We start from the raw sequence: 25815 nt of genomic DNA, 5'->3' as shown, positions 1-25815 counted from the left end.
TAGGAGAGGCGCCCATTTGCTTCTCCACCCCCCCTTCCTCTCTGTCTCTCTCTTCCCCTCCCGCAGCCAAGGCTCCATTGGAGCAAAGATGGCCCGGGCGCTGGGGATGGCTCCTTGGCCTCTGCCCCAGGCGCTAGAGTGGCTCTGGTCGTGGCAAAGCGACGCCCCTGAGGGGCAGAGCATCGCCCCCTGGTGGGCAGAGCGTCGCCCCTGGTGGGCGTGCCGGGTGGATCCCGGTCGGTGCATGCGGGAGTCTGTCTGACTGTCTCTCCCCGTTTCCAGCTTCAGAAAAATACAAAAAAAAAAAAATCTGCTAAAAAAAAAAAAAAGAGCTGTCATGGAAATGACGAGGCCGAGGTGAAACCCACCGCCCTGCGCGACCATTCTGCAGGTCCATTCCGCACATCCTCCCTCCACGTCCTCCCTGCACGTCTATCCTACACGTTCATCCCGCATGTCTACCCCGCACGTCTATCCCGCACGTCCATCCCACATGTCCTCCCTGCAGGTCCTTCCTGCACATCCATCCCACACGTCCTCTCGGCATGTCCATCCCGCACGTCAATCCCGTGCATCCTCCCTGCATGTCCGCTCTGAACATCCTCCCTGCACGTCCACTCTGCACACTTGCCCTGAACGTCCAGCCTGCACGCCCGCCCTGCATGTCTGCCCTGTGCACCGTCCTCTTCCTTGAGGCCCCCTGGCGCACACCATGTGTGTTGCACACATTCCAGGTAAACCCCAGCTCCGCATAGTTAGCACTTCCAATTACTGCATGTTTCTGCGGGGCTTCCAAAGCACACATCTTTATTTTTTGCATCTCCTTTTCACAGAGCCTAAACCAATGTTGGACTCAAAACAGATGCTTAATAAATAACTTAATGAGGACGTTAGCGCTGAAAAAGAACACAAGGGGCTACCTTACATTGGAGCCAAGTTACATTTCCCAGACAAATGGTTAAAATTTGCTTTTCAGCAAAACGTTAAGAAATTCTGTGTGCCAGCTAATATGCTAGTGGGTATGTTTTGTAGCATATACTTTTTTTTAAAGAAACAAATAAGATACACACAAATGCAAAGTAACTTTGTTCATGAAATAGAAATATATATATATTTCTTACTATATTCAAGTGTGTTTTGTAATTATGTATTTCTGTTTACTATATCAATACATTTTACTTTATTTTTAACAACATAACATACATTTGCCTATTTCTTGAGGACAATTAGCATCTGTAAGACAAATGCCCAGATGAATATATGACCACCACCACTGACTTAACTTTTGACATAGCTCCACCATTTGAAGTCCCTGTGCTGCGGGTCAGAGAAGTGGTATTTTTCCCTGCGCTTAAAAAAACATGAACTAAGTACATTTTAAATGTACAGTTGACCCTTGAACTTCCTGGGTTTGAACTGCTCAGGTCCACTTACAGTGTGGGGCAAAGATAAGTTTACAGTTGTTCATATGGAAAATAATATAATAGTAAATAAATAATAATACAGGAATGAATGCTGTTTCATGTGCTCACAGTTAAACCTACTTTTGCCCCACCCAGTATACATGGGTTCCCCCCCTTTATATATGTATAAATATATACGCACAAACATACACACACACAGTTGGCCCGCCATAGCTATGGGTTTACATCCATGGATTCATCTGGCCATGCACTGAAAACAGTATTCAATCCGGCAAAATCAAAATCAATATTGGAAACCTGTGGACATGGAGGGCTGACTGCGTGCACTGATTTACACAATTTTAAATAACGGGCTTGAGCATCTGCAGATTTTAGCATCTGTGGGGGTTCCTGGGACCAGTCCTCCTCGGACACTGACAAATGAGTGTCATTAAGCGTCTACAGAGTCACAAGTTATAGGCAGATTTTCAACTGTGCAGGGTTGTCAACCATACATTATATATTTGGGCACAAAATGTCCGTGGAAAAATTTCCTGGAATCTTAAATTCTGTGAATTAAGTAGTATATATGTAGGTCACTACAACCATAATGTAGGGAAAAAAAGTGAGCTTTTATGTTCATTTCTTAAAAATACGAACCAGCATACACTTAAAATTCTGACCTTGTCAAGACACTACCCCCCCCCCTTGGTATAATACTCCAGTTATCTGACATCATTAGGGATTGCATCTTCAAGTACATTTAAAAGATAAATTTCATTCCTCTTAAAGTGTCAAAAATCTTTCCACCGTTTTCAGATAAATATTTGTCAAACGTGTCACCCAGCTTGCCTTCTTTTTTCTTTCGGTGACTCTGGACCGTCACTCTGCGCGCTCACTGGTCCGTTGGTGCTAGGTTCTGCTCCCGGGAAGACATCGTGTCACCTTTCCAGCTATCCGCCGGCCGTACTTGAGTGGCGCATCTCAGTCTTCCTTCCCTTGAACTTACAACTTCTAATTCCTAACCCCGCAGGTCAGAGAATCACGGTTGTTAAGAATTCTTCATTAATTGAAAGGAAAATTCTAGGTGACAGCCCCAGTACAGAGGAGCTCTGTGACAGCTTTTTAGTTCTTCCTAATTTAGAGGTTAATGTTGCCAAAGTATGACTGCTGGAGAGCGGGTGCCGCTCATCAATACACAAGCAGACGCACCCACACCATATACCCCGATATGCACGCAGACATACCCACACCATTACACCATGATATGCACAAAGGCACCCACACGCATTACACCCCGATATGCACAGAGGCACCCACACCCATTACACCCCAATACGCACAGAGTCACCCATACCATTACACCCGATAAGCACAGAGGTACCCACACCATTACACCCTGATATGCATAGAGGCACCCGCACCATTATACCCCAATATGCACAGAAGCACACATTACACGGATACGCACAGAGGCACCCACACCCAGTATGCCCCGATACACACAGAGGCACCCACACCATTACACCCCAAGATGCATAGAGACACCTGCACCATTACACCCGATACGCACAGAGGCACCCACACCCATTACACCCTGATACACACAGAGGCACCCACACCCATTACACCCTGATATGCACAGAGGCACCCACACCATTACACCCCAAGACGCATAGAGGCACCTGCACCATTACACCCGATACGCACAGACGCGCCCACACCCAGTACACACACAGCTCACCACGCGCCCACACCTGGTACACGCACGGCTCACCACTAGCCCACACTCGGTACACGCAGGGCTCACCACGCACCCACACCTGGTACACGCACGGCTCACCACGCGCCCACACCCGGTACACGCACGGAGCACCACACGCCCACACCCGGTACACGCACGGAGCACCACGCGCCCACACCCAGTACACACACGGAGCACCACGCGCCCACACCCGGTACACGCACGGAGCACCACGCGCCCACACCCGGTACACACATGGCTCACCACGCGCCCACACCCGGTACACGCATGGCTCACCACGCGCCCACACCCGGTACACGCACGGAGCACCACGCGCCCACACCCGGTACACGCACGGCTCACCACGCGCCCACACCCGGTACACGCACGGCTCACCACGCACCCACACCCGGTACACGCATGGAGCACCACGCGCCCACACCCGGTACACGCATGGCTCACCACGCGCCCACACCCGGTACACGCATGGCTCACCACGCGCCCACACCCGGTACACGCATGGCTCACCACGCGCCCACACCCGGTACACGCATGGAGCACCACGCGCCCACACCCGGTACACGCATGGCTCACCACGCGCCCACACCCGGTACACGCATGGCTCACCACGCGCCCACACCCGGTACACGCATGGCTCACCACACGCCCGGTGCGACGTCAGTTCTCTCCGCGCCTTATCTCATTTCATCCCCACAATCAGTCCACAAGTGGGTACGTCATCATCTCAATTTTATGAAAGTTCACGAAGTGGCATATTAGAACTTGAATTTTGGTCTCCAAATCTCACTCCAAAACTCTCAGAAAGCCATCCCCATGAGCATGACGTTCACGCTGAGGGGTCAAGGACTACCTCAGTGACTGCAGCCATCCCACCGTGGGATCAATGAGCAGGGCACAGAGCCAGGTGCTTGAGGACAGCAGTGTCCCCAGCAGTGTTTCCAGATGAAGAAACGAAGCTCAGAGACACACAGGGGATGAAGGACAGAAGCGGGATTTAAGCAGACCTCTCCAGTTCCAGAGCCTAACACGGTCACCACGGAGCAATAAAAACGTATGTGCCACACGTTCCTTTTACTCAGTGCATGTAATGGACATGACCTCATAACCAATACGCCAGTTTAGCTTTGTAGATTCCTTTCTTACAGAATTTAGTATCTGGATTCAGATAACATTCAAATGCTAGCGAAATATGTATATTGGCTCTAGTTTGCTGTGGGAGCCCCCCCACCCACCCAATTATAGCTGTATTAAGGGTTTCAAGAGCCTGGGCTCTTCAGGTCCTGCTGGGATGAGCAGGGCAGGAGAGAGGGGCAGCTGCGTGAGCTGCTCCTGCCGCTTAACCCCTTCCTGCAGGGGCGTGGCTGCTGCTCCCGGAAGGCTGGCTGGCAGCCGGGGTTTCTGTTTTAAAGCAAGAAAACTTGTAATGCGAACTGAAAACATTTTCTTCTCTAAAATGGGTAGAAGAGAATGATATTTAAGATAATCCACAGTCTGGACCCAAGTTCTCTCTCCAAGCTTACGGTAGATCTATCCCCGGGGGATCCCCTGCTCTGTTCCCCTGCTCACCCTCCCTCCCCCCCCACACACACACCTCTGGTCCCAAACATATAAGGCACATCTCTGCGTGTATCTGCAGCACTGCTTGCAAACTGGTGGCCCAACAGCAGAGCCCAGCCTGCAGACGTGGTGTTTGTGTGTGTGTGTTTGTGTGTGTGCGCTAATAAGCCAACATTTAAAAATCTAGGAACGTCACAAAATTCTTATTCTGGCATTTCTTGAAAACCCTCCCAATCTGGCACCACTGCCGGCCTCCCGTGGGAAGCATGGGTCTCAAGCCGAGAGACGGTGCCCTCTTTCGGAGGAAGTGTGTGCCCTGCAGTCCTGTCCTCCTCACCCTGCATCTCTGACTCTGAGACGATGTCAACACCATTCACCATCAAACCTGCCTCGCTGTCTTTCTGGCAGTAAAGACACGATTCTCTGGACCAGTGTGTCCCTTTCAAAAGTGGAGAAATGAAAGACAAAGAGAACGTCAGAGTTTAAGAAATACAAGAGAACAGGTATCAATGTAGAAGTGAAGTTTTGGTTTGCAAAGAAGCTGGTCGAGTCCATACATTTCTGTTACCTGCTGGCATTGCTGTTACCTGTTCATGAACCACTGGGGTTTGCTGGTGCTGACCCCCTCCTCTGTTCCCCTCTTCCAGAGCCCTCTTACCTCTCCACATCAACTCCTGTCCTCTTCCAGGGGTCTGCACCCCATGGCCGTATCTTCTGTTCTCCTCTAAATGCTGAGAAATCTTGGTTGGTACTACGTGTTTAACGTGAATCACATGCAGTCTTCGTGTAACAGAATCATACTTTCAGACCTCGAGTGGTCCTAGGTGGCGACCTCCATCTAATGGTCACAAAGCCTTTGTGGAAAGGCGCTGTTCTCTCGCGAGGACACCTGACACTGATGCGGAGTGAGGGACGGTCTCATTCCCGCATCAGTGAGCTCGCTGACGGGCCCCTTAGGGCCAGGCGCTGTGCTAGAAGCTAAGGCTGTCTTGAGAGAAAGCCTCTGCCGTGGCTGGGGGGGTGTGGGCAAGTGTGCAGCCAACATTGTGCCAAGCTAGTCTGCAGGGACGGAGGCAAGTGATCAACTTGAGTGCTTCCCAGGTCACTGGCTTCCAATGCGCCAGCTCCCTGGGCGTCCATGGCTGTGCATGTGTGAAGTGGAGAAGGAAGTGTACTGTAAGGCGTATGTTCTGATGGCCTCAGCTACCCATTCTTTTGAACATTTGTGAACCCCAGGGGACCTTTGCTGTTTGTTAGTGGGTACTGCCTCCAGTCCTTTTCAATGTCCCATCGAGTTTCAAGGCACTGCTAAGGTCTGTAGAGAGGCTGCATGCTCGGAGCCTCAGTTTTGTACTTCCTTCAGGTCTCTGCTGTTCCAAAGGTCGCAGGGGTCCCCAAACTTTTATCACAGGGGGCCAGTTCACTGTCCCACAGATCGTTGGAGGGCCACCACATACAGTGCTCCTCTCACTGACCACCAATGAAAGAGGTGCCCCTTCCAGAAGTGCAGCGGGGGCTGGATAAATGGCCTCAGGGGGCCGCATGCGGCCCACGGGGCCGTAGTTTGGGGACGCCTGGTAGAGACTAGTAGAGTACAGTTTAGCCAAGGCGGTAGTTTTTCCACGACCTCTCCCGCTTCCTTAATAACCTTAATTACTGTCAGTTATCTTTTATATCCTGCCTCAACTGGATGTGAAACTTCCTAAGGGTCTAAGATTATATCTTATTTCTTATACTCTTCCCCAGGACACAGAACACTGACAGAACACATGGGGTTTGACTTAAATGGTTTGGAAGAGGGAAAATATCAGCGTAAATAAGGCACACATTAAAATAAGGGAACACATTCAAATCAGGGCAAAGCTTTGCTACATTGATACATCCTCCTAATTTTTATAGGTTCATTGGCAATGGTCCATTAATCAGTTCTAATATGTTACATATAAAGGGAGGAAATTTTCAAGTTTTTACTAGTAAATAGTACATTTTTTCCTCCTGAAATATTCTCCAAAGTTTCCGTGAAACAAAACCCTTTTTTTTCCTTCATATTTTGGCCTTAGATTTTGATCAGCTTTTCCCATAATCAATATGCTCACAAGAAAAGTACCAGAAAGATTATGTACCACATATAAGTCTCCACAAGAAGCTTAATTCACCCCACCCTTCATCCTGCCTCCCTTATATTCCTAAGAATTTCCATAAGGCAACAAATATTCTCTCTAGAATTTCAAATAAGAAAAAAACAAAAAACATTTTGTTCACAAACAACATCTTTGTAGGTAGTGAACACAATAATCTTCTACGCATTTCTAACCTCAGAAATTTCCTTTACTCATTCCTAGACATATCCAGCCTACCTGCACACAGGCATGGAAACACTTCTGATATTACAAAAGAAAGAAATAACAAAGAAAGTAGACAGGTTGTCATTAAAAGTTGACATATTTAACATTCCCAATTTTGTTGTGTAAATAACATTAATGCAAGCAAATGTGTTGAATTTTCCTCAAAGAGAACTCTAATTTCTACCGGGTGAAATCACTGTACCATTTGTCAAGTACCCCTGTGACACCGAGCATTCTCCAGCTTGGTCCATCGAGAGAAATGCAAGGGATGAGTGAAGTTCTTTCTACAATGTCATATTTTAGTGGGTGTTCAGGAAGTGGAAGGAGGTATCAGATTCTGTTTAGAGTTTAAAGGATGACCATCAGTTTAGAAAAATGTCCCACAGAAATGTGGAGCCAGCTGATTCAGTGGAGCTTAACTCCATGATCATGTATTTGTTCTGGAGAAATTCCTGACTTTGCAGTGATGTCCGCTGCCCAGTGTCAGTGAGGCCACAGCCAGCCGTGCTTCATTCTCTGCAGTCCTTCCCAGAAACCACTCGCAGAGGATCTGCACTGTCCCCAGACCTGGACCCAGCGCAGCTCTGCTCTCCTCTAACCTTCCTCTATCCGTAGTTTATACAAAGTGAGGGGCACAGAATACATGTATTTGCAACTACATTTGCAAAAAAAAAAAAAAAAAAAAAATCCTCAAACAGCTGTGGGCACAGCAAAGATTAGAATCTGAGAGTGGCTTAGAATGATGAAGAAAGGGATTGGAAGGGTTCAGCTACAGAGCCGATGAGCAGAGAGAGAAAGCCTGCTCTTCAAAACCTTTAATCGGTATGACTTTCAGACACAAAATTAAAACGCATATAAGTCTCAAAATTAAAAACAGTCAACATGAGCACTAATATGTTTCAACCAGATCGTTATTTTAAAGTGTATTAAACCTTGTGTCTTATTAGTAATAAAGTGGAGATATCTCCATAAAATATTTTGTTCTTATTTAAATTCTTCTGCCAAAAATCTTGTCATTAAAACTTGATTACATCTAGCTAGTTTGTAGGTACTATTGTTTATGTTTTGACATATTTTGACCAATTATAAAAGCCTGACATCCTTTAGGAGGCTTGAGTATTCAATTGTCATATTAACGTGATTATAAATATAATCTTTTAAAATAGTTTCCTTATTATATATATTTTCAATTTAATTTTTAAGAATAAAAAATGGTTTTATTTAAATTTCTAAGAAATTTAAATCTTGTGAGTATTCTTAAAACAAAAGTATTTTGCTCAAGACTGACCTTTGTGGCACAGTATATCTTTCACAATAGATATATATGTATATATAAAACCATAAGAGGATAGGAGTTCATGACCGGAATATGAATATTAGAAAGAGCCATCTTTTATAATTTATAGTATGCTTTAATGTATAAGTATAGAAAATCCTGAATTATTAAAATTGTAAAAAAAGTTCAATTCTTCAATTTAAAATTTTTATAATAAACTTTGCTACTACTCTTGTTGAACTTGAAGAAACTAGTATCCTTGGAAGTAAGAACCCATTTAATAAGGCAACTGATTGCTTATAATAAATTATGATTTTTATGTGTCATGGGCAACTGTATTTTAGAATTAAAATAATCATAATTAATTAATAGTTGGTATTTTTAATATGATAAATTGTGTTCTATTTGACCTTCACTAAACGAAAACTAATAGAAATATAAATATAATTTATTGTGCAGTCTGACCACTGAATTTTTAATAATTTCTTTTAACAGAAAATAAAGAGTATTTTGACACACTTTTATCAAGCTCTAAATGTTTTACAAGAAACTGTTCATTCTAAATGGAGATATAATTACACAACAGAAGAGCCTATCTTTTTCTTTGTAATCTGTGACCAAAGCATGCTATAATATCCTATTTTACACACATGTTCAGAGAAAATTAACTAACCTTCAAAGTATGTGATGGTTTCATTTTCATATGCTGTTATTTCTTTCTCAAGTGCTTTCAATATTACTAACAGGGTAAAGGCTTACAAAGAACTTCAAACAGGCTCCGGACCAATCAGACACAGGCAAGCCATGTCAATGATACCATACCCAGCAATAATCAATTCTCTGGTCATGTGGTATCAGTGGAGAGGCACCCTTCGAAACTTTTCTGGCTTCACTATCCTGCATCGAGTTACTGGATTTTAGGACTTGAATCTATTAATGCCTAAAATATATTTTGGACTGAAATTCTACATAAATATTAGATTCAGTTAAAAAACCAATTAACTTTTTAAAAAGAAATGAAAAGATAGCTGAGCCAGTCAAGTGCCACTTGGTAAAACTATTGTGCAACAGATCCTGGGATCACAAATTTAGGGGAGAACATAGAAGCCTCATCAAAGACTGGCAGCATACCCACAAAACTTCCTGTTTCCAATGGGATATCCTTTCCAAAGCAATGAAGACTTAAAAACTGTGTAAAACTCCGCCACCAAAATTAGCCAGTTATACCAGTGATTCTTAAACCTCCAAGAACCAGAAACTCACCCAGAAAAACCTTGTGATACTTCTGAGTAAAAAAAAATGCATAATGCACAATAATAATTTACATCTATTCCTAAATCCAATGAATAGGGTCCAGACTTAAAAGTAAATGATAAAAATTATCCTAGAAAATATCATTTAAAAAAAAATAAAAAGGTAAAAACAAAACAATAAAAATAAATCAGTCCCTAAGAAGCATACATTAATAACCTTTTCCAAGGCTGAGAACTACTAATACTTTGCTTTCTTCAACACGGAAGCTTTGCAACTGAAATTACAGGTTTTTCAAAAAGCTCAGGTGGTAATTACACAACCAATTCATATACCTTATATCACATTTAAATGATCCATTAATGATTTGTTGTAAGTAATTTACATTACTTTCTGCTGATGGATAGATAAATAGGAAATTCACTAAACTTGAATGTCAGAATTCCGATCTGAAGTGCAATAAGGATTTTAAAAGCCCCTTTCAGCAGATGATGTGAGAATTCACTGAGGGCATCTCATGAAACCAGCCCTCTTCTAACATCCTCTCCTTTGTCGAAGACAGCACACACGTGCAGAGCTGAAATGTGTTACTGGAGGTGCAGATTTCATAGAAAGCTTGAAGAAAAAGAGACCAGACTTTTGTCATGGCTATCTTGACTTAGGGTTGACCTAACTGGCTAATAACATACTTAAATGAAATGCAAGATTATACGAACTGTATTGAGATTACTTTAAACTAGAATATCAATAAATAATGTCCCTTAAAATGTAACTTTTGTATTACAAATGCATTACTGCTGTTTGACTTAAGTAGAATAATATAAATACACCACTCATCTTTCATTTCTGTAATAAATAGCTTTTTGGATAGCTCTATGGATACTAATATGTAATTTAATTATTTTTATTCTTTCTAGATTTATCTAATCATCTTCATTCCTTTAAGTTTTCTTTAAAAACATAAATTGATGTTAGTGTATGTTTTGATTCAAATATATTTAAATCCCTTAATTATGGACTAAAGAGTATATTATCCATACAAACAAAAACCTGAAGTTCTTGTTAGTGGAAAGATATAAGAGATAAAACTGAGTACAAAGAATTCAAATGATTAAGGTTTATTCACACACATCATCAGTAAAACAATATTTAAATTTGAAAAGATATAAAACGAAACTTTCTGTTTTGAGACTTCATTTTTAGCTGCAATGTATTGGGTTTCAGATCCTTCTATGCAGAACATGAAAATAAGTTTAATTTTAAAATTATATCCTGTGCAATGATTCATTTCCCTTTCAAGTTATCACACTATACATATACTATACCACGTGTAATACAGATCGAACCAATACAGAAAATTATAACACAATCAAAATGGCACAGAAAACATTGAAGAAGTATTTTACCTTCAGTGAAGTATTGAGTCAAAGTCCATGCCACACGTTTAACTTTTAAAATTAGTAACAAAGGAAAAAAAAAAAACATCTTACTGGTAAATCAACTTAACATGTCAACATTATTTATAAATTTTGTTGCAATGCCAGCGTCTTGTCAATCATTCAGAAATTGATTGTGCTAGGACAAAAGTGACCACTAAGGAAGAATTTTGTTCATTTAATTTTTCCGTCACAGGAAACGCTGCACATGGTAGTCTAGTCACATTGCCAAGGAGAAGCTACGGGGAAGGAGGGGAAGGGAGGATTCCATTCTGGCTTGACAGGGACCGTTTTCTAACAAGTGATAACTTTGTTTTTTAACTGGAATTTATTTTAAATGCTAATATGCTAGCACCTTCATAGAAGTAAAACAGATTAAAAACTAACTCCCGAGTAGAAATATCAACTTAGAGATATATATCAGAGCTAGAATCCATCTGTTCTGTCCTAATTTAAAGAAAAACAACCTGGTAGAAGTTTTCTTCAACCTTCACCCCTTTCTGAACCCAAATCCATCAACAGCTTGGTAAGGCAGCAAATATATTCTCCTTTTCCTTGAGGGTCTGATTATTTTCAAAAGCTTTCTAACTTTTTTTGGGGGGGGGCATTTCTTAAAGTATTAGAGAACATGCAGAGGACTAATATTTCAGCCATTTTAATGGCACCAAATTATTCTACTACTTTGATGCTATTCTCCAATTCAGCAACATCACTGTAAGAAAGAGTGCCCTGTTTTGTGACAATGAAGAGACCAAGTATGCTTGCTATTACTCTACCTTTTATTCCCTTATGATATTATACTGAGTTACTTTTCCATATTTATTCCAATTACTAGATTAATTATTTGCAGTATTTTTGCCTATTTTTTATTACACAGAATGCAAGTGAAAAAGCTTATATTTACAAGTATTCATTTAATTTTTGCTTATAAATATAGAAAAATGTAGTAACTCTGTTCAAGATGCTTTTTTTTTTCTTTTCTTTTTTCTTCAAAGGAACAAAAGTCACAGGTTTGTTCTTCAAGAACTATAGCTCTGACAGCTTTCTTTAGCTGGGAGTTATTATAAATTCTGAGAGAAATAAAATTTACAGCTGTCTTCTCCTGGTTTTCATAATTATTTTAAATGACAAGGCCTGCACCAGCTTTTTTTTTTTTTTTAAGAGCTATTTAAAAGAATCATCCCTTGCCAATTTTTTCCACCTACATGTTGACAAATGCCCAATTCTTTGATAAAAGCGTTAGCACTGATGTCACACTTTTAAAAAGGACTTGGTGAACAGAATAAACACGAAGCAGACCTTTCTATAGGTCCACTGTAATAATTACCAAAAGAAACATATCCGAATCCGAACGTATTTGCATGTGCTTCATGCAAATCCATGATAAAATGCTTCATGCATTTTCCCTTGTAAATGACATTGAAGTGATTCCAGTCCTGTGCCGACCTCTCTCCGCACAACATACCGCTCAGTGTGGAGTCCAAGAACAGTAGCTCTCCTAACAGCCCACTCCAGCACACAAGCCACATGCTGGACACAGTGGGGTACTGGACTGGGGTGCTCTTGAGGAAGGAAGGCCCCTGCCTTTGGAAATGTCTCCGTTATCAAAGGGAAGCCTCACTTCCTCGCACCGATAGGGTGCCCACTGTTCTGATCATAAAATATTAGTTGAGCTTAACTCCAGATGAAATAATCCATCCCAATAAAGGAATAGCTTTTCTTCCCCCCCTGGGGAAAGCAGGAACCACAAATTCACATCATCCTTCTATTCAGAAGTGCTTGAGAATTTGACTGAAGGAAGGTAGTCATTGCCCAGCTGTGACTTCTGTCTAAAATCTGAAGAGGAATTACCACCGGAATTCTGGCAAATGTAACTAATAATTGAAGAAATGACAAAACGACTAAAATCTCTTGATTATGAGCCTTATCTCCCAAGATAAGTAACCTTGCAAGGCATTTCCCACTGATCTTTTAAAACAATTGGAGTGTATTTTCAAGTCTCTTTATTAAATTTATGAATATAAAACGATAAGTTACAAGGTGTTCAGTCCCATATACAAATAAAATATAAATAGAGAGGTTACTCCATCTTCTTTTCTCCATACATAGGAAGAGCCACACACAACATTTGGAATTTCTCTGATGGATTTTTTAGAAACTGATAATATTAATATTCGCATGCAGGGATCTAAAACCCATATAGGTAAAAGTGAAAAAAAAATTAGGAGTTAATTTCCTTCTGTACTTACACAATTAACTCAAACGACGAAGTTTGCCCCCTTCTAGACTGCTTTTCCCACAAAACACTGCTACACACAGAAAATGTTCAAAGGACCATCACTCTTTGTAAAAGACAACTCATGTTTTTCTTCTTCCTCTTCTCCACTCCTTTATCTATCTCTTTTTCATTCCAAAGCAGAGACCCTATGAAAACATAGCTGATTACCATGAAATAACAAGACTCCGTCCCTCGAAAACGCATCATCGCCGCTTTTCCCCAAACTCTCTAATAGAAGTGAAAAGTATTCTTTTACAATATCTGAAAAACACTTCATCAACAAACAGCATCCCACAGTACCTTTCACATAACTGAATATAAAAATACAAGTTTGACTACCTCGAGGGATTCTCAAAACATTTCATTTCCAATGGGATTCTCAAAACATTTCATTTCCAATGGGTATAATAATCTTTTATTTCTTTTTTTTTTTTTTACATGCTCCAGAGTAAGCCAGATGATGATCAATATGGGGAAAATGATTTTTTAAAACCACCACATCTCCATAAGGGACCATCTACCCCTTCACTTACAGAAAAGAATGGAAGCACAGTTTGGGAAAATGACATTGTCCTCCACATTGCTCCTGGACCCATCAGACCCGGCTACAACCTCACTGCAGTCTCCTCGGCGAACACTGCCACCTACCACGATCTCGCGTGGAGAGTCAGTTCTGCCCCAGCCAGCCTAGTTCTTCTAAGAGTGCACGACTGTCATGTAGGGCAGTAAGTTTCCTTATTATTATTATCTGACATATCAAATCATATGGTTTCAATCATTTACTCATATTACTTAGGTGTGTTCTTATGATACTTAATTTGCACAGTGACTTATTTAAAGGAGAGAGAGAGGCAGATTTGAGTAGACTACTATCTTTTACAAGAATTCTATATAGACATTCTGGCTACCCAGTCACCTGAGTTATTGAATCAAAACCATTTAAAAAATTATCAGGATTCTTTCAAACGAATATTCCCTTTTGTTGTTTTTGGTGTATGACCCATCGATATATGCCCCCTGCTTCTGTTTGGTAGTTTATATTCTCCAGGCTGCCTAAATTAAGGCTTTGAAAATGGCATTTTAATTTGCATTATTTTAGCATTTAACAGTGTTTTAAATGGATGCATTTAACTGAAAAAACACTAAGTCCATGTAAATAATTTATCATTACAAAGAAGACAATTGAAATATAATGAACATATACCCTGGCAAGTTTTGTTTTGCCTGGAAGTAAGGAGCAGTGTCACTGTAGGAACTTCCTGTGCCTTATAAAGCAGTCACATCTTTATTAAAAACCCTATATACTTTAGGTATATTAGGGTACTGCCTCTACTAATCTTAAATTCTACATTTTACATATTTTATTTTACTGAGACTACAAGCCTGTGTCACAGGAAGCAACGCAGCAGCATGGACCGAAGGCAAAGGAACTTTCAACGCGCATGGTCCTTCAGAAGACAGTAACAAGCTGATGAAGGTGAGGCCCGCTAGACACAACTAAGACACACACGCAAATACCACAGTAGGGTTGAGAACAGTCACCATCTGTCCAGATGTCCAAAGCAGATAAAGCATCACCTCCACATGCAACACCTTTCATTAGCAGGATTATACCTCCCTCCTTGCATGCAAAGATGTAGAGCTATATAAGTCGAAGAAATCCTTGAAAAACTCAACTAGACCACTGATATAAACAAAAAAGGGGGGAAAACCCCTAGATAATATATGTTTATTATTTATGACTCAAAGGACCATAAAACCCTTTGAAGAGCAAGAAAATGTACCTTGAGATATATAGTATTTTTTTTGGGGGGGGGGGAAAGGCTATTTTATTTGAAAGCAGATTAATGACTTGATTCCTCGTGCTTTGTATAATTCTTAGAGGAAGCCCAAATTAAGTCCCCCCCAAAGGATGTTTTAATTATGAGGAGAAATATTTTGAAACTCTTATAAGCCATCACACTTGTTCAGAAACAAATGACTTCTCAAGATGTAGAAGTATTACAATCAATCACCAACCAGTTAATTCTACATAATAAGGCAGGTTTGGACCCAGGCTGATCCATGGTGGAATGCTGTATCTAAAATTGATTACAACAGCACTTCAAATAAATGCAGCCCTCCAAACCACTTCTGTGCTCAGAAACATTAATCTCAGTTAGAAAGAGAGCTTCATAATGGTAATGCTTGGTATAAAAAAGTATGAAATAAATCAGTTTTTATAAGACATGACAATTAATCTGTTTTGAGACTAAAAAGATTTTTTTTTTTTTTTTTGGCACAAAATTTCCTAACAGCTGATGTTTCCAAAATCAGGGTTTAACTATGTCCTACCGGCAGCTTTTATGAAATAATTGTAAAGACTGAGCTGTTAAAAGTTTGACCAGCACTGCATTAGTGTGCTAGCCTTCCAGTCTACTTCTTTATTCTGAAAGCACATTAAATTCTTCTCTGAAACTATCATTCCACTTTATACGACAAAAATGAACCCTAACTGAAAATTCAAAGGGATGCATAAATTGGTTGTGGGTCAGGGTAAAAGTTGGATGGCAAAAGTATGTTCTGAAAGTCGAACTGGACATTTGACTATCACATGAGACACTGGGCAGAAAAACAACATGCATCTGAACATGTTTAACAGGTTTCCAGAACACTCTTCAACACAAGGGCAGGCAGGCGGGCAAGCCGCTAACGCTGCAGAGGAGACTGGTGCACGTGAAGGGTAGTTAGGACCTTGATGGCATCCCTCAGCCACTCAGAAGTCAACATTTTAGAGGGTGAAATCAAGCTGAATAGAAAGGAGGTAATGCAATTATTAAAACAATCAGTATTAATTAACTAGTGAAGTTGTCCTTTCTGGAGCTTTTATATCAGATTATGACCGTCTTCTGGACTTATTTCCAGCTCCATTGTAAGTACAATAAACTTCAGCATTTTCAAACATACTTTCAAAACTATTGCAAAAACTTCATTTTTTTTTTTTTTTTGGACCTCAAGCTCAAAGTCGATCAAGTATTTCCTTGCTAACCCTACACTTTTGCCTGGTTTCTCACTTCCCTGACTGTCTACAAAGAGAACAATTATTCTTGGCTCGCAGAAGCAAAGCTAAGAAAGATGAGCTTGAACTTCATAACTGGATTGTTACTGTTTAACTAGGTTTTCTTTTTGAGCCAGGTTAACTTTATACACTCTATTTAGGTGTATTCTTTTATTCAAAGATAAGCATCCTGATCGTCCTTTGTCTTCACCCTAATAAGGCAGTTTTCCTTTTCTAACCAGAGATTTATGACACGCCTACAAGATCATAGTAAGAAAAGCCTCGGTAATTTACCTGAAACATTTCTTTCTAGAAAATAAACACAGTCGTGCAAAATGATTCAATATGGAAATATAACTAGTCACAATTGTACTATGAACTTATCTGCTCTATTTTAAATAATCAAGCAGTCCTCATTAGGCTCTGTATTTTCTGTTGTATGGGTTGCTAACATCAATGCTACTGACACAAGATATTAACATATTTTCTAAATTTGTAAGCACTGGCACAGTTATTAGTATGTAAATACATTTTTTCATATAAATGGTGTAGTATATGTAAAATACATTTGTTTTATTTAAAGGAACTACTTTTTCATATAATATTCTTTTTAAAATTATCTAAAATAAAGTATGCTTTCTACTAGGAAAAAGTAGCACCTTTGAGTCTTAGAAATATTAAAATTCATGTTAAGAAAAGAAAAAGCAAGATTGTTAAGGAAAATGCAAGAAGAGACATACAATCCTGAAACACACAATAGAGTAACTAAACTCATTATAAACCTCTATCTTTCAAGAATTTAGGAATAATTTGTGAATGCCATGACATTTGAAAGTGGGATTAGCAAGTCTTATTACTGAAGTAACCTCTCACTCTTAGAGCAAGAATTAAATATTTGCTCTGCATTTAGAATCACAAATCAGAAGTTTCAAGGCTCTTAGAAGAATTTCATATATTAAGAAATACAAGCTAGAAGTTTTAGATAATTAAAAATGTATTAAGAAACACACAAAGCAAGATTATTGGTGCATTTGTAAAATCTTTTGTTTCAACTGAAATATTAAAATCCAATTAAAATCCATAATGAATTTTAATTATACAGTTACTGAATTCTAAGCACTGTTCCCAATATGCTAGATAGACGACAAATACTTCCCTAGGTAAGCAATTGGGAGGCAGGGTGTGTGTGTGGGGGGGGGGGGGATGTGCTTCATATTTTAAAACCAATTCACTAAAGGAATCAAATCACCAAGTTCTGTTTAGTTGCATTAACACAGTTTGGTGTCCCCTTCCTAGCTCTCCAAAGGTGCCAGTCCTGTCCTTTTCTTTTTCTTTTTACTTTCTTTAGTTTTGCCTTCTGACAACAGAGGGAAAGGTAATGCCTGCACATATTTCTAATTTCCAGTGAAAAGACCACCCAGTGGATTCTGCCAGTCTACAGATGTTTGACAAATACGTTGTCAGAAGATAAGGAGTCGAGCACTACCAAGGGCCCTGCTCTGGTGCAGCCCAGCTGGCTGGGGCCCTGTACAAAGTGGGTGGACAGCTCGCCCTCGCCTCCTTCCATCGCCTTTACCCGAAAGTACGGTACCTCGAAACTTTTCTCTAGCTTTCAATGAGAATGACTTCAGAAAACAAATGCCCTGGCTGTGTTAACACACTAGAATTACTTGTTACTGTTTATCAGCAATGAGAATTAGCAGCAGGTTACCACTCCAGCTACCTGAAGATGAGGTAGAAAGAACAGAATCCAAACCGCAGAAATAAGGTGTTCAGCAGAGATCAGACCTAACCCACTTCAATCTAAGATGTTCGAAGCTCCTTCTCATAGGCTGTAAAGCACGATACAGACTTCGACTGAGTTGCAGACTTTATACATCTGTGGGTTTTTAAGAGACCAGATCCGGATATCTGTCTGTGTCCGGCCCCAAACCAGAGTTTCCAGATCAAGTTGCAGCCGAGATCCACCAGTCTGCACGCACGCCACCCCAAGCCCTCGCTCCCCGCCCTTCACTCCTTCCCAACTTGGCGCCCTGGTACTCGGAGAAGCCTCGCTTCCACTTCCTGGGAAAGCGGTGACATTCCGGGGCTCCCCGCTCGCCCGCTGGACGCCCCGCAGGATCTTGTCCGACACCTCCTCGGAGGACCCGGCGCCCCGCCACAACACGGGGTTCCCCCCCGGATCTGAGAAAGCGCGGCTGGGCTCCCTGCCCCCGCTGAGCGCCCAGCCTCTGCGCTGCCCTTCTGCGGGACCCGGCTCCGGTAAGAAGCCGGTGCTGCCCGGCTCCCTGGGCGCAGGCCCCGGCGAAGTTCCCACCTGAGCCGACAGCCCGAGGTGTCAGATGCGCGGGAGGGGCGGGGACGCGGAGGCTGGGGAGCCGGAGGCCAGGCGCGGGGAGGCTGCGCTCCGCGGAATGCTCCTGGGCCACCGGGCTGGCCAACTTGTGCCGCCGCCCGGAGCAGCTCGGGGCCGAGGGAAGGCGCCGCCGTCCCCGCCCGCCGCCGCCCGCTGCCGCCCGCCGGCCCTCCCGCTCCCCGCGCCGCGGCCCGGGCACTAGGACCCCAGAAAGGAAGCAGGACGCGCCGGCGGCGGCGCCGCACTTACCGCGCTGGCTCGCCCGCGCCGCCGGCTCGCGACCCGGCCGCAGCCGCTGCGTCCACGGAGCCGCGCGCACACGCAGCACTTGGCCAAATTCAAAGGAGCCGGGCGAGGAGGAGGAGGAGGGGGCCCCGCGGAGGGAGCGGAGTGGGGGAGACGGGGGGGGGTGAGGGGAGGGGAGAGAACAGCAAGTGTTACAACTTCCTTCCGTGCCCACCGCCCGGCAGCGGCGGGCGAGGGACGCGGGAGGGGAGGGCAGCGCGCGCGGAGCGCCAATGAGTTCACTTTCTTTTTCTCCCCCGCGCTCTCCCCCTCTCCCTTCCCGCCGGCCCCTCCAGCCTCCTGCTCGGCTGCGAGGCCGGGCCAGAGTTCTCGGTTCTGGGCCCGGGATCGGGATCGGGATCGGGATCGGGACCAGGACCGGGATCGGGATCGGGAGGATGGAGGCGGAGAGCGAGGAGGCGGAGGGGAAAGGTGGCGAGGCGAGCGGGGCGCCGTGCCGGGGAGCAGCATCCAGTACCCTAACCGTGTGGCGGGGGACGCGCCAGGCCGAGCGTGCTGGAGCCCAGGCGCGTACACGTGTCCGCGTGTGTGAGTGTGGGAGCGAGGCGAGGAGGGGCGAGGAGAGGAGAGGCGAGGAGAGGAGAGGCGAGGAGAGGAGCCTACCAAGCGCTTCCCCCCGTGCGGATCGCGGGAGAGCCCAATCCCAGGGCGAGCGGGACCGGCTGCGATCATTTATAATCCTTGACTCCTTCGCTCCGCCACTTGTCAAGATGACAGGTACTTTATTTCTTCTTCTTTTCTTTCTTTCTTTTTTTTTTTTTAATTAAAAAAAGAGATTCCCCGTTTACTGCCTTTTTCTGTCAAATGGGATTTGCCGGACTGAACCACGTTCACCGCCCCTCTCTCTCCTCCCTCCCGCCCTCCTCCGGGCCGCGTCGGTTCGGGAAAGCACGGAGGCTCCCTTGCTGTGACCAATCAGTGCATATACTACTCTGGCCGCGATTTAGGGGTCATCCATGAATAACACTTCACGCTGATGAATGGCTCTTGCCAGCTTTCGGCTCTGTTGAGGGGTCTGCCTGCCGCTGATTGCAAACACTAATGAAAACTTGCAGCACCGTTTGAAATTCACACGCACCAACAAAGTGCGCGGGTACGTGCGTGGGGGTCTGTCCTTTTCATCTCCGGTGGCAAGGAGGAGGCGCAGGGGGAGGGGCGGGTAACTGCTTCGGACCTAAGTGGGAACACTTGTCCGTGCAATCAAACCTCTCACCTTCTTAGAAAACTACTTTTCTTGATCTTCCAGAGGGTGGGCATTTCAGGTCGGCTGAGTCACCCGAGGAGGTGGGAGGGCAACCCACTGCCGCGAAGACGGATTCCGGGGCAGAAGGGTGTCGTTACGGATTCCCACCCCCGGTAGGCGGCCCGTCCTTTACACAGCCTGTGAAAGTGACCTGCGCCTTCCTTTCCAGAGTGTCCTCTCCTTCAGACTGAAAAACTCAAATGACCTTCGGACGGGAGAGGGGAATGTAAATACTCTTCCTTACAATCCCCAGCTCGGCAATGTCGTAGAACAAGTGTCCGCGCTCGGATTTAAACACAGGTCCTCAAACCCGTTGCGCACCTGCCGTGGATGGAATCTGGAGCCCACTAAAAGCTCCAAACCCTCCTCTCCCCCTGCCCCCCCAGCCCCTTTGCCCCCCCCCCCAATCATTGGCAGCTGAATATCATCCTTGCCTTGGCTTTGCTGGGGGAGGAAATAAAAGTTGACTGCTGTCCACCAAACACAAGACTCACTTTCTACTCACTCAGGCTCCCCTGAAAACCAGGCTGCCGGCCCCCTGGCCCCTGCGCCCTGGTGTGAGGAATGTCCACCTGCGTAGCTAGAAGTTCCGGCTGCTCCGGAATTTTGGAACACCCTACCCGCCACCTTTCCCCACTGCCCTCGGGCGCCTCCACCCCAGGAACCTGCAGGCACCGTTCTGCTCCAGGACTGGGCGGCGGCCTGGCTGCGGCTGGCGTGCTGGGGGGTGGGCCAGCTTGGGTGGCTCCTGTCGGGGCGCCCCAGCCGACCCCCGAGGGTAGCTGAGAATCAGTGTCCGGGGTGCACTTGCCCTTGGAAGTGTGGCAGGGGTGCTAGCGCTCTCTGAACCCTCTTCTTCCATCTCCCACCCTCAACTTCAGAGCAGGGGGTCCCACCACCGAGCAGCACAACAGGCACCTGTGATTCCCGTTAGAAGAAAATACACTTGCATTTGTAACTACATGCAACTAGGCGCTGGAACAAGAATAAAGCCTCTTCTCCTCGGAAAGCCTGAGCCTTTGTGATAAAAGTTTCTTTAAAGTCTGGGGCAGAATCCCTGAGCTCGGACGAGTGTGCCCAGTCCCACAATCAGAGTTCCCAAAGTTGCTGACGTGACCCAGCACACTGCGACCTGCTACCTAGGCAAAAGCACCCCCCCACCCCCCACCCCCACCCTGGCCCAGCTCTGGAGACGCCAGGGCCTCTGGACACCACAGACAACAACTTTGCAGGAAAAAGTTAGAGGGACTCTGGGGTGGACCGGTTTCCTTCCTGCCTGGTGTATTTCACACTTGGGGTGGGGGAAAAAAAAGGGGGACACACATAATTATTCCTCTCTCATTTTAGCCATTCTCATCTTCTTAAGAAAACTTGTCTCTTATGAAGGTATGCCCCACGTTACAGAACAATCACACAAACTACTTACAATTAGCATCCCCGACACCATCACAAAGAAAACAACGTGAGAGGTGTTTCTTAAATCACGTTTGTGGCCCGGTTCCCACAAAAACATCTGAAGATGTTTAAAACTTTTCTGTGTCCAAGTAACATTCCTCCCTCGCTCTTCTGTGCCTATCTAGGAAAACACACAAAAAAAGAAAAAGAAATAAATAAATACTGTACTCATACTCAAGAGGCCACATGAAATAAGGAAATTGCTGGTGGAACAGGTGGGAACTGGGCGGAGGCGTGCGGCGTGTTCCTTCTTTTCAGCTCCGTTTTTCAAGAACCCTCATTATAGCTAACGCTGGTGATATGCGTAGGAAACAATGGGACTCATGAAATTTAGAAATGGTAATAAATCTTGCAGCCTGCCTGTAGCCCCGCTCGCTGTTACATGATATTCAAAGTTTTTCGGGATGTGATGCTGAACACTCGCTAATTGGATGCAATTTGGACATACTGGAAAACTCATTAATACGGCCCGGTACACTCCGTGCCAAGCGCGCTAGTGGACAAAGCGCGGAGCTGTCCTCCGCACCGACTGCCCGCGCGTGAGAGGCGCAGCCCGCAGGGCAATCCAAACAGTTTCTGTGTGAAGTTTGGGGCTTTGCGGTCCGCTCCCCGCAACCCCTTACCCGGACTCCCAACCCCGCCCCCGCCCCCGGCTTAACAAAGACGTCCCATCCTTTGAGGCCCTTGGGAAAAGCTGATGTTATTCGGTGCCAAACTAGAGCACAGGCTCTCTCTCCAAACGCGTCCCTGGAAAGCAGAGAGGCAGCTTGCTACGTGGCCATCGGGGTTTCTGCCTCGCTGAGCTGTTGGCACGGGAGGGCAGGGATGATGGGTAGCTCACGCCGTGCCCCTCCACGGCAATAAAAATTCGAGCGGGAGAAGAAACGCAAGACTCGCTGTGTCCCAAACCTCGGGGAGTTCACTGCAAACCCTGCGCGGCGCTGCTGGTGCCCTTGCCTTGACTAACGCAGCCCGTCGTGAACGGGATAAGGGGACCGAGCTAGCGGCATCGCCCTCCCGGGGGGCACCCCTTTGTCACATTGATACACAGTTCTCCAATAAGAAAAAAAGAAGGTTGCCCAGCTTCCCTGCAGCACCTGCCCCACTGCTGGCAATGCAGGCTCTGGGCCTCTGAAAAGTGCGTGGGAGGAAGGAGAGTGGGCGGGGCCACCGATCCACGGGCTAGGAGGGACCTGAGTGTGAGCCAGCGGGGAGGCTGTGGGTGAGGGAGGCACCGGCTCTTGTCCTGCTGCTGGGCCAGCGCCAACCACAGCCTCCGCTACCACTCCACTTCAGTGTCGCTCCCCTCCTGAAGGTGATGCTTGTCCCTCTAATAGAGCATCACATGCCCCTTCCTTGGACACTGTTGTTTTGGGGGGCTGTCACTTTAGCTTTCCAGTCCCGAGCTGAAGGGGGGGGGCTGTCCCCTCCTCCCCGCTGTGGGGCGTGGGGAAGCCCATGGGTGGCCACTTCCTCCTCTGACTGAGGCCCTGGGGCTTACAGGCCTGAAAGAACCTAGCCCGGGGTCAGGCAGGTAGGAGGCCCTATAGGAGGCTCTTGGACATCGCTGGATCAAAGGTGTTCTTGAGGCTTGTGACAACCTCTCTAGCAAACAGGAAAGAGTGGCCTGACATCAAAAGCTGCAAGTTCTCTACTCAAGGGGCTGTGGGTGCTGGGAGGAAGGGAGAGATGAGTGGCGCCACGCCAAAGCTGCCGCACCCAGGCCTGCCGGCTCACCTTTTGAAAAGCTCAGGAAAGCCAGTAATCTATGTTCAAAAAAGAGGGTATGTCTCAACTGAGAGCAAGTGGTGGGCTGCTAAAATGCAGGCTGAAGGCTGGTGGGCACTGAGGACAACCCCAGCTCTAGGCACGCGGAGTGCAGCAGCGGTCAAACATGTCCCTTTGCATGTGGCCAGCGGTTGATTGCAACAGTTCTGCAGCGCTAGGACTTACTCTTCGCACACGAGTCTCTCAAGGAGCTCTCCAGTTACCCTCAGGTATTTGGGGTGCTTCTCCCCCTTGCAAAATTAAGTAACCTATTTCCCTTGGTGGTTAGATTGATGGAAACGGTAGAACAATTACTCTAAGTTTATTACTGACAAAGTCACACAATGAAATGTCTGTCTGTAGTGGGAAATATGTTTTCATTACTTCAATTCAAATGGGAGAGGCCTCTCAATGCACAGGCGTTTCGGAACCACGCAGTGAACATGAACAGGCGATGAGAGGAACCAGGCTCTGAATAGGGCCACATCTTTCCAGCACATTGCTCTGTGTCCCCACTCTGTAAACTGGCCTGCATGTGGCTCTGGCCCGGGGGGGGGGGGAATGCAGTCGTGGACCACAGCCCCGCTGCTGACTTGGTTTTGCTCAAACCTCATAAAAGATGCGCTTCTCCCCTACAGGTTCTGGATACCACGGCATCTTCCCACAGGCGGCGTTTCCGGTTCCGGTTTCACACCATGTACACGTTTCAAACCTGGCCCATGATCCCACACTAAAGGATGCAACCTTCACAACAGTTATCGTGGAGCGCCCTTTAAAAATCTCATATTTCCTGTAAACAATTTTTTAGTAAGCAGTATATATACACTGTATGGAAGGCATACAGAACGTATTCAGGGTGTAAGGACCTTGTGCATTTAAGGTAGGCACTAGCTCAGACAATGTGTATCATAAATTAGTGACGTGGCACAAGTTTCTTAATAATACCATGTTCATTGGATATTTCCAGATCCAGTCTGTAAGTTAACTAGCACAGGGGGTTAAAAAATAATCCCCATTAAGTGACATAGTTCAGGATCAGACCCAGGAACATGTCCTCTCTTCCCAGAGGTCGGTACTCTATTGTCTCATCCAGTCGTCTGGGAAGTACTCTTAGTCCCCGAAACACTTCCTTATTACGGCACCTCTAATGATATCGCTCTCCCTCAGAAGGGCTTCCTCTGTGTTTTCTGCTCGGAGAACACTATGGCACTGCTTGCTTGTCTGTTTGGTATCGGCCTCTCCCAACAGCCTGGAGCTCCGGGCTGGAGCTTACCACTCACTGCTCAGCCTGCTCCCTCCCAAACAGGGGTCTAGCACAGAGCCCTGTGTCCTAGAAGATGCCTCACAATGCTTGCTGAAGGAATGACTGAGCCATGAGTAAAACGTCTTCACTGAATCCAGCCATTCTGTGTTTAAAGAAAGGATATGTCTGCCACACATCAAGTTGACTTTGGGAATACGTTTGTTAAATACTGTTTCCGACTTTTCTGCCCATTAGACTTGTTGTTGTTTTAGTGGCACATACTTTTAAAATTCTAGTCATGATACCAAGCCACATCAATTCACCTCTGAACTTGGTTGGCTTTTCTCAGAAACATAATTTGAAGCAAAGACAAAATAATGGGAAAAGGCAAAGGCATCCAATTTTGTTTTTCTCTTTTTCAGGCAAATGTAGCACTTACTGAAAAAAAAAATGGAACAATTTGTAGTAAGCACCTATTAAATGCAGATACTCATGCATTTTCTGTTAAATATGACATTGCTGTGAAACCCTCATTGTTTTCCCAATTTCCTTGGATTTTTAGTGGTAAGGCGTGTAGAGCCTAAGATGATGGCTTTTCATTCCTTGAAGATCATGGTTTGGCTGGTACTGGGGGAACGCTCTCTGTTTGCTCCTGTCTGCTCAGGAGGACTGTTTCTAATTGATCTGGCATGGAATTTAGTTGGAGATGTGTATGTTGCAACCAAAGCACAGAGACTGTATGCTTTGTAAAGTGATAACCATATGGGCCTTATTTGAAACATGTGAGAATTTTCGACATTAACCTGGGTTAAATTGAGCTATAAATTCAATTCAAATGTATACGTCCTGACAAATTCATCATCACTTTTGGAGAGATTCAATCCACGCTCCCCTCGGATTAATAGAGATGATGGCCGCTTATCACACATGCGAGGGGTTCGTTATGACAAAGTCCGGTGGTGGTGTACTTTGCGCGGTTTGAACGCAAATTGCCCATATTAAGCAGACGTTTTCTACTGTTACCACTTTCAGTAGAATGAAAATGTTTAAAAAATGATCTCTGGGTAAAGTAAAGGATACAAAGTCAAATCTATTTC

General features: G+C 44.9%; 2 protein-coding genes across 7 annotated transcripts in view; one reads left to right on the top strand and one right to left on the bottom strand.

The window, feature by feature from the left end:
* TENM3 (teneurin transmembrane protein 3) overlaps positions 1–19068 on the bottom strand; it is a 621635-nt gene extending 602567 nt beyond the window's left edge. For all 6 annotated transcript variants that reach the window (XM_066237373.1, XM_066237376.1, XM_066237374.1 and 3 more), the window contains exon 1: positions 18954–19068. The gene's annotated coding sequence lies outside the window, so the exon portion shown is untranslated. The remainder of the gene's footprint in view (positions 1–18953) is intronic.
* A 30-nt stretch (positions 19069–19098) lies between these two features.
* On the top strand, positions 19099–24271 carry LOC136309256 (uncharacterized). The gene is made up of 2 exons (XM_066237493.1): positions 19099–19727; positions 24114–24271. Exons 1-2 carry the CDS (start codon positions 19223–19225, stop codon positions 24269–24271), a joined length of 663 nt encoding a protein of 220 aa, XP_066093590.1. The 5' UTR covers positions 19099–19222.
* Positions 24272–25815: the final 1544 nt, after the last annotated feature.

The sequence above is a fragment of the Saccopteryx bilineata genome, chromosome 6, assembly GCF_036850765.1.
Source record: "Saccopteryx bilineata isolate mSacBil1 chromosome 6, mSacBil1_pri_phased_curated, whole genome shotgun sequence".
Lineage (NCBI taxonomy): Eukaryota > Metazoa > Chordata > Mammalia > Chiroptera > Emballonuridae > Saccopteryx > Saccopteryx bilineata.
Note: the sequence above shows the minus strand (reverse complement) of the source record. Positions and strands in the feature narration are given on the sequence as shown.